This window comes from Talpa europaea (genome assembly GCF_964194135.1).
Source record: "Talpa europaea genome assembly, chromosome: 8".
NCBI lineage: Eukaryota > Metazoa > Chordata > Mammalia > Eulipotyphla > Talpidae > Talpa > Talpa europaea.
The window spans coordinates 63,041,892-63,050,986 of record NC_140075.1 but is presented as its reverse complement, the minus strand read 5'-3'; the positions used below and the strand labels follow the sequence as shown (position 1 = coordinate 63,050,986).

Here is a 9,095-nt window from a genome sequence, read left to right as displayed (position 1 = left end):
AACAACAGTTGGGAGAGGAAAAAATCAGGACCACAGGCAGTTCCAGTTTTCAGTTTCCCTGGGGGCCTAAGCTAGGTTGTTCAAAGAGAATACGTGGGCAGCTGAGGGAGCAGTGGAGGGTGGAATGCAACTCAAGAATAGGATGTGTCAGGTGGTCAGGCAGAGCTGTATGAGTAACTCATCTCTTCCCTAGATTCCATGAGCCCCATGAGGGACCACAGTTGAGCGTTTACCCTGGAAGCCAGGTCTTGGAAGTTCAGGCCTCCCTTCACTTATAATAAAACAGATGGCAGCTCTGGGGCAGCTGCTGATCAGAAAGACAGTCAGTTTAGAATGAGGGAAGAAAATCACCACGCAGTTCCTGTGGTTATCAGCCTGCCCTGCCCTGCCCTGCCCTGGCTTGATGGATTATAAAACCCACAGCTGGAAAATAGAAGCAGCACTTGCTATGGGCAGCCTCTCTGAGAAGATGCATCGTCTTCCTCTCACCCTGCTGTTCGCTGTCCTGTGCTCCAGGGCTAAAGCTGGTGAGTCTCGGGCCCTTTCCACCCAAAGCTGTAGGATCAGCTCCTACAACAAAGTTTAGTCTGAATAGAGTTGACTCTCAAACAGGGTTCCAGGCTCTCTCTTCAAGAGCCAGAGTGGAAGCTTCCACTAGGGATGTGCCCACCCATTGTCTGCAGCATGTAATAGTTCCCAGGAACCCCACATTGATTGGGGGACATCCCAGAGCAAGTAGAAAAGGAGACATATGTGTCTTCTCAACACAGAATGTGAGAGCATGTATGAGGGCCTAGGCCCCCTTCATCCTCTCCATTCCTGACCGCACGTTGTCTGGTAATATGGCCGTTCGGACACCACTCACGGGCTGTGCAGAAGGGTGAGACAGGAGCCTGGAGAGACTGGCTTGGTGAAAAGGAGGGCTGAGGCAGGGGCAGAATGGGAGTGGGGGAAAGCCCAGATGAGCAACACCTGCATGGTTGCTGCACCTCCATGATGGGAGGAGAACTCAGTGGGAGGCTGTGGGCAGGGAAGGAGGCGCCAGACACCTGAGGGAGGATGGGCAGTGCACAGGGTGAGGGTGAGTAAGAAGCCTCTCCCTCTTGAGCCCAGCTTGCGCATTCTGCGGAGAGAACACCGATGCTTGTGCTCAGGCCTGGGTTCTCTGTTCCAGGGGAGATCATCGGGGGCACAGAGTCCAGGCCACACTCCCGCCCCTACATGGCCTATCTGGAAATTGTCCTTCCCCAGGGTAACCTAGCCACATGCGGTGGCTTCCTGATAAGAAGGAACTTTGTGCTGACAGCCGCCCACTGTGCAGGAAGGTGAGACTTCAGGGCCTGTCTACCCCAAACCAGGGCTAAAGAGCAAGAGTAGGAACCAGGAGCACACCCTTGGGGGACCAGAGGAGAGGCCCTTGGATTGGGTCAGCCTTAAGAGAAGGCAAACTTGGGCAAACATCACTGAAGAGATGGCCTGATCCTCAGTCATTGAGAACACAACTCCTTTCCCAAAGGAAAAGGAGAGGTATCAAGAGTCGCTCCTAAAGGTACACCCACCCCTGCCAGACCCCAACACATAAGATACTGGGCCCCACCCAGTTCTCTGGGACACTCTATCTACGCCCTTCTCAAGAACCTAAACCCATCCTTCCATCAGAGTCAGGGAACGGGGTCCAATTGGGACCCCATACTTCCGCCTCTCCTCTGATCTCTCTTGCTCCTGTGTGGGTGGTGCTCCTACAGGGCGCCCTGAATTAGGAAGTGCTGACCCTGCTGGGTCCTCCATGGCCTCTGCTCAGTCCCCAGCTACTCCAAGGTCCTGGAAATTATCTCTGTTCCCTGAAAACTCTTCCCCGAGCAATACCTGAGCCCCCCAATGCCAGAAGTGGACCAAGAGAAGAGGGGTGGCAGCATCAGGTGACCCAGTGAAAGACTCCACTTCCTGTTCCCCAGAACGGCACATCTCAGACCATCACTGTCTCCCCTTGTCATTCCGTCCCCTCACAACAGGCTCATAGCGGTGGTCCTGGGGGCCCATGACACAAAACATAAGGAAGACACATGGCAGCAGCTCGAGGTCATAAGACAGTTTCCTCATCCAAACTATGACGATATGAGTGTCCAGCACGACATCATGTTACTGAAGGTGACGATGTGTTCCTCCCTTCCCTACCCCCTGTCGTCTCAAGTTTTCTCCTGCGGGTCCCCATACCCCCAACCTGCCTCCAGACTGCACCCCAGCAGCTCAGTCCTGGATGTGACCCTCCCGTGGCACCATTGGTGCTGTCCCTCCCAGCTCCTCTACTGCCCCCGGTCCCTTGTCCAGAGCTGACAGCCCCTCATTCCCTTCACAGCTCAAGGAGAAAGCCAACCTGACCCTGGCAGTGGGGACCCTCCCCCTGGCACCCCATTTCAATGTCATCCCACCTGGGAAGATGTGCCGGGTGGCAGGCTGGGGAAGAACAAACGTGTCCGGCCCGGGCTCCCACACTCTGCAAGAGGTGAAGCTGAGAGTCCTGGAACCCCAGGCCTGCAGACACTTCCGCAAGTTTGACCACAATCTCCAGCTGTGCGTGGGCAATTCCAGGAAGACAAAGTCTGCGTTTAAGGTGATCCTCGGAATACCACGCTTCTCCACAAATCACTCTGCAGGGACTAGACTCTCCTGAAGGAGATGGGGTGAAGGCTGCCGGGCAGCGCTGGCTTTGCGATCATGGCGCCTGGGAGGCGGGAATGTCTCTCTGTGGAGCCTCTTGCGTGGCCCCGTGCAGCCCCTGACGGCCCTCCAGGCCCTGCACGGGCATGGACAAGGTAGATGACCCCACGAGGAGCCAGGCTCCAGGGTGTGACCCTACTTGGACTCAGGATGGTCAGACAGGAGTGAAGGACTTCCCGGGCTCATCTTTTTGTCTCTCTCTCCCTCCCTCCCTGTCTCCTCCCTTTCCTGCCCTCCCCATCCACAGGGAGACTCAGGAGGCCCTCTGCTGTGTGCTGGGGTGGCCCAGGGCATTGTGTCCTATGGGAGATCCGATGGCCAGCCCCCCGCTGTCTACACCAGGATCTCCCATTACCGGCCCTGGATCAATGAGATCCTGAAGGAGAACTAACCCTGAAGCCCGGGCAGCCTGAGAAGAAATCTGAACTGGACTTGAGCAGGTTCCCTGTTCCACTCACTCTCCAGCTGCCTCCACTTCCTGTTGTAGTTCCAGCACATCCCTAAGCCTCAAAAAGATTCCTCCATAAACCTCAATAAAGACCTCACTGCCAGACCTGAGGGAATGTCCCCTCTCCCTGCCTCTCGTTTCTCCCAATATGTAGAACCTGATACCCAGCCCAGGCAGCCTGGAAGCTATGACGTGTGTGTGTGTGTATGTGTGTGTGCGCACACACACATGTGTAAAAGAGACAGTGATAGGAAGAATATAATGAAGAAAATATAAGAAACAGAAGGAAGAGTTTTCCTGGAGAGTTAGTTTCCATTTCTCCATCTCAAACAAAAAATTACAGCAGATCCTTCTTTGCCTATACCCTGTACCAACTTTGATTTCTCTTCAGAGATGTCCAGAATCACTGAGAACATTGAATGACAAGGTGCAGGATGTTTAGAGCGCCCTGCCCTCCTGCCACTAGGTGGCAGTAGTAACAGCCCCACCCCTCCATCCCTGTGCTGGGACAAAGGGAAATGTCTCCAGGCAACAATAAGAAGAGCCTCTATCCTGGAGCTTTGACCAGAGGTGCAGAGACGCTTGGCTCTCACTTGCAGCTGCAAACAGGTCGCTGCAGCAGAGAAGAGGAGGTCACAAGGTCCACACACAGGCCACCCCCGGACAGAGGCTGCACCAAACCAGCAGGAATTCAGCAGCCTGGAGGCTGCTCAGCCCACTTACCAGCTGATGCACTCACCGGAGGAGAGAAAACAGGGCAGGCCAGACACAGGGAAAACAGGAGCAGCAGCCCATAGCCTCCTCCCTTCTCAGGCAAGGTGAAGCCCTGGGATCAAGTGAACCCTCCCTGGGAATGCACCTCTGAGAAAAAGTCAGAGTTATACACGAAGGTTCATGGATAAGGAATTTAATCTCAGCATTTTTAATAAAATAAAGCTAGAACCATGGAACAAAGTTTAAATGGTAAATTCATATGACTGAATTTTTTTAATTCATTAAAAATTTGTTTTCAAAAAAAAGTTTAATCACGGGAAAACGTAAAAGAATATCATGCTTTTAAGAAGCAACACAGGGCCTCTCTGGTGGCATAGGGATTAAGTCTCAGCACTGTCATGGTGAGGACCTCAGAGTTCCATCCCAGTCAGCGAGCTGACCCACATGGGGCAGCAGACCTCCTGTCTTTCCAGCTGCTCCCCTCAGCAGTGCATATCAGTAGATCTGCCTGTACTGCTCCCCACTCTGTCTCTGGTGAATCCTCTCCACCTACTCCCACACACACCTCTGGCTTACACCCCACTTGTTCTACCCAAAAATAAAAAATAAATAAAATCTTTAAAAAGTTCAAATCTGTGGCCTCCCTGGTGGTGCAATGGGTTAAGTTTCAGCACTATGAAGCTATCAGCAGCCACTGCAGCACAAGTTCAATCCCCGGCCAGGGAACTAACCCATATGGCACAGCAGACCGCTCCTGTATACCCACTGCTACCCTTGGCAGTGTATTTCAGTAGATCCACCTGTTCTGTTCCCCACTCTGCCTCTGGTGAATCCTCCCACCCCCTGCCCCTCTGGCCTGCAACCCAGCTCCTGTATAAATCTTTTTTTAAAAAAAGTTCAAATACTTTAAAAATATATAAATAAATAGAAAGCAATATAAAGTATTCTATAGTAGAATCTCAGTTTTGTAATTTTATATTTTAAGCATGCATAGCAAAAAATAACCTGTAAGTAATTATATCAAAATATTTATGGTAGTTTTCTCTAGAGGTTAGAATTAATAACTGTATTTATTTTGTTTATAGGCTATCTCTAAGCCCCATACTTTCTAACTACCAGGGACTCAGCATTATGCATTTCCCATGCATGGATAAGCATGTGCACCCATTCCGTCCCCCACTGGCCCAGGCACACACTATAGGAGCAAACATCCTTGCACATCCAGATCACATCACTCCAGCTGTTTCCGGGAAGCTGTGGGAGAAACTGAGCTTGCATGGGATGCCTTGCACTGGGGCAAAGGCATGACGGTCTCTCCTTGTCCATCACTGCCATGCACAGGGGTTCTGCAATCTTTAGCAAAGGTCGTGGTGGCCACCCAATCCAGCCCAGTGAGTGTGGCCAGGAGCATCCAGGGACTCCCCTATGGCTCTCTAGTTCTTGTCTTCAGCGAGGAAAGAATTCCACGTCGAGACCAAAGAGATTTATTGATATATGAGAAAAGGACAGGAAAGATATCTGAACAGAGAGAGGTCCTAAGTGGGGAGCCGCCAAAGGCTGAAAAGCAAGAGCTGACACAGTGCGCAAGGAGTGGGAGTTTGGCTAGTGGGTTTCTCCGAGTTGTGTCTCTTGGCGCCTATGGGGTCTCCCAGGTTACTGAGGCCCACCAAGTTTCCCATGTTATGTGGCCTGCCTTGCCGAAACCAGCTTTGGCCCGTTGCTTTTGCATTGTGTTATTGTGTTGGTGGTCCAAACATTCCATGTTTAACTGGGTTCTGGGTGCCCTGTTGGTCTCACGTTTGTTCCTCAATCAGACTGATGAATGGATGTAGGGCACCTGAGCCTGGGGGGCAACTTCCTGATTCCCACTGACTGTTCAGATTATAAATGGGCTTGGGGCACCCTATTCCTAACTACCTGTACCCATTTCCTAACCTCTTCATTCACCAGCATCCCTATGGACTCGGGACTCACTGGCCTTCAGTCTTGTCTCAGCAGCCTCTGCTTCCTTCAGCCTGCCTTGCACTTGGGGCTAAGGCTCCCCCAACTGGCCTCCTGCAGCATGGCACCTTTTGAGCATAAGGGTTCCTCAGCCCTGCCAATCACAGGGAGACAACAGCTAACAAGATAGCTATCAGAACACACCATGAGGCTTTTACCTGATGTTAATACCCAGAGCAGCACAACTTCTCTAAAATCTGTTGGGGAAAAAATATATAATAACCTCACATTGAGAAAAATACAAACTATGAAAATGTGTCATTTGTACAGAATAATGCAAATTTCATACATACCATCTCACTTAATCCTGGGTTCACTGTGCTATTAGAGCTGGAAACTCAAAATTTTCTTTGAAAGGCAGTAAGGTACAGTGGCAAAAGCATGCTAGCTCTGGAACTGACAGCCTGGGTTCACGCAAATCCTAGTTCTGACATGTGTGAGACCTTGAGCAAAATACCTAATACCAGTGACTGAGATTTACTTCAAAATAATGATAGAAAAGGGGAAGCACATGAAGGGGAATGAGAAGTAAATGGAACAAAATTGGCTATGTACATATATTGAAGACAAGTTCTCTGTACAATCCTCCCTATTTTTGTATATGCCTAAATTTTTTATAATTAGACATGTTTTAATATTTCCAACACAACATCAAATACAAAAAGATGATGCTTTCCTTCCTTTCTCCTTGAAATCACCTGAGAAAGGGTGAGGGCCAGGCTTCTGAAACCCCTGCCCTCTCTCACCCAAGTCACTGTCCTCCTCTAGCCCTGGTGGAATGTAGCCTTGAGGCAATGGGAAATGCAGCACAGCACCGTGCCTACAGCAAAGGACAGCAGTGCACCTGTTTTGTGAGACTGTAAATGCCTGGGTACTTTTTAATGAATGGATTTCAAAGTGAGTACACCTATTTTCACAACAAATATGATTAAACTGAAAGACAAAGAGCAAGCAACTTTTTCTGAAACATCTTCATAGGGATCCAGGACAAAAACTGAGAGAGAGTACATGTATCAGAAAGATCTTCATAGACGCCTTGGAACCAGAGCACATAGGACCCAGATGCCCAGGACACAAAGTACATGATCATGATCATTCAGACCCAGTGCTGGAGAACCACTCACAGGAATGTAACAGAAAAATCTGGGATTGGCTGTCACTGCCTGAAGCCAACTGAACAGACACAGGAATTGAATCTATCAAACACACTTTATTGCCAGAAAACCGGTGATCTGAGGGAATGGGGCTATTTTATCCCCAAAGCCCGCTTTAACATCCCATCTCAAGCCAACCTTTTCTAGTGAACTAAGCAAAGACAGTTAAGCATATGCAAACCTCCCACCCCAACAGCCCATCACAGTTGGTGCCCTGGTCTTCATCATGTCCCCAGAGTTTGTTGTCATCTTGACCCAGGTATATCGTTTTTCTTGGGCCTGGGAAAAACATCCTGTTTTCCTGATGGTATCAATGCCTAGCACTTTCTGGTGGTGCCACAGGGGCAAAACTTTCAGTCCAAAACAAGAGTTTTAGACAAAGAACACAGATTATTATTCACAAGGTGTTTTCATGTGGCCTATGAGGTGTGTGTATGTGCAGATTCCCATAGTAAGTACGATGCCCTTCCCTTCCCCCTGAGACCTTATCACCAACATAGAAGTTTGCAATAAAAAGTTGAGACGAGGGACAGAGGACTGTCCTTAGAACCCAGTTTTGAAGGATATCAACATTTTAAGACCATATAGAAGGTGGAACTAGGAGTATGATGAGGACAGCCCTGGGGGGGGATTTTGACTTTTTCTCCAACCTAGTAACCAAATGGGAAGCTGCTGCCAGGCTTCCTGGAGACTCTACACGCCAGGTGGTGGTGCGCTCCGGTGAGAAGCCGGGGTTGGGTATCAGACAGGATCCACCTCCTTCAACCAGCTTGGGGTCGTGGGGGTATCAGAGGGCTGCGCTTGCAGAGTGGGAGAGTGCCACCACTTCTGACTGGTCTGCAGATAGGAGGATGGACATCCCAATGCCCCACACCCTCGCTCTGCTGCAGGCTGAATCATAAACCAGCTTGCAGAGTGAGGAAGGGAAACGGGAGGAGCAGAACCACCGGGCTACCTGGAGGCTGAGGGGCCTCTCTCAATCATCTGTTTTGTCTGTTCTAGGGGTTGTGCTGGGCCGCAGGGACAGTGCCATTGGTCACATGCTATTGCCCCTCCGCCTGGGCCTAGGAGGCCCCATTGGCTCAGGTTACCAGTTCTTCCCCTGGATTCACATAAGGGACCTAGCAGGAATCTTGGCCCACACCATTGAAGCAAACCATGTGCAGGGAGTTCTGAATGGAGTGGCTCCAGCCTCCACCACTACAAATGCTGAGTTTGCCCAGGCCCTGGGTGCTGCTCTGGGCTGCCCAGCCTTCATACCTCTCCCCAGCACTGTGGTGCAAGCTATCTTTGGTAGAGAGTGTGCCATCATGCTGCTGGAGGCCAGAAGGTCATGCCACAGAGGACACGCTGCTGGCTACCAGTATTCCTTCTGGAGATAGGGGCTCCCTGAAGGAAGTTGTAGCCTAAGTGGGGAGGCTCAGGACAGAGCACCAGACCTCAGGAGAAGCTTCCTCGTTATACTGTTAAAAGGCTCAGGTAATGCTGTATTTGAGCCCTTTCTGGTTCTGTGGCGTGTCATCCTACAAGGCTTTCTATGAAGGCTGCCCCGTCCCCATTCCTGCTGCCTGGTGACGCCCGCAGGGACGTGTCAGGACCCACAGTGGCCACATCAGCACCCACAGCTGATGACTCAGAAAAGACCACTTGTCCCAACCCAGACAGGAGCCCGAGGCTAAGGTGGGGACTAGGAGGTGGTATTGACCGGTAGTGGTGCCAGAGCCCCAGAAATCAAGTGACAGGCCCACACCCCTTCATCTCCATCCTGCCAAGTCCTTCAGGATAGTTTCTTCAGCTGAGGCGCAGGCTCTGCTGTGCTACGGCCAGACGCAGATGCAGCTGTGCAGGCCGTGGATGCACAAGTCAATGGCAGCCACAGCCACTACATCCAGACAGCAGCCCTGCCTCATTCGAGCTTCCTTCCTGAGGGTTATTTATCATCCCTTTAAAATTACAAATGCTCAGAGTGAGGCCATCTCTCTTGACTTTTGTTTTTACCAAAACTGGCCCTTGATGTTGATTGACCTAAATAGCAAGTCTCTATGGCCCTAGAAGTTGGG

General features: G+C 50.8%; 1 protein-coding gene and 1 pseudogene across 2 annotated transcripts; both read left to right on the top strand.

The window, feature by feature from the left end:
• Nucleotides 1–469: 469 nt before the first annotated feature.
• Nucleotides 470–3,109, top strand: LOC311175584 (chymase-like; the record flags this gene model as incomplete). Its single annotated transcript, XM_084240511.1, has 5 exons — nt 470–527; nt 1,175–1,325; nt 2,013–2,148; nt 2,357–2,611; nt 2,966–3,109. The coding sequence occupies 5 exons, from the start codon at nt 470–472 to the stop codon at nt 3,107–3,109; spliced, it is 744 nt and encodes a 247-aa protein (XP_084096637.1).
• Nucleotides 3,110–7,261: 4,152 nt separating this feature from the next.
• Nucleotides 7,262–8,417, top strand: LOC311176096 (epimerase family protein SDR39U1-like; annotated as a pseudogene). Its single transcript has 3 exons — nt 7,262–7,294; nt 7,637–7,755; nt 8,038–8,417. The product of its transcript is annotated as an epimerase family protein SDR39U1-like (transcript).
• Nucleotides 8,418–9,095: the final 678 nt, after the last annotated feature.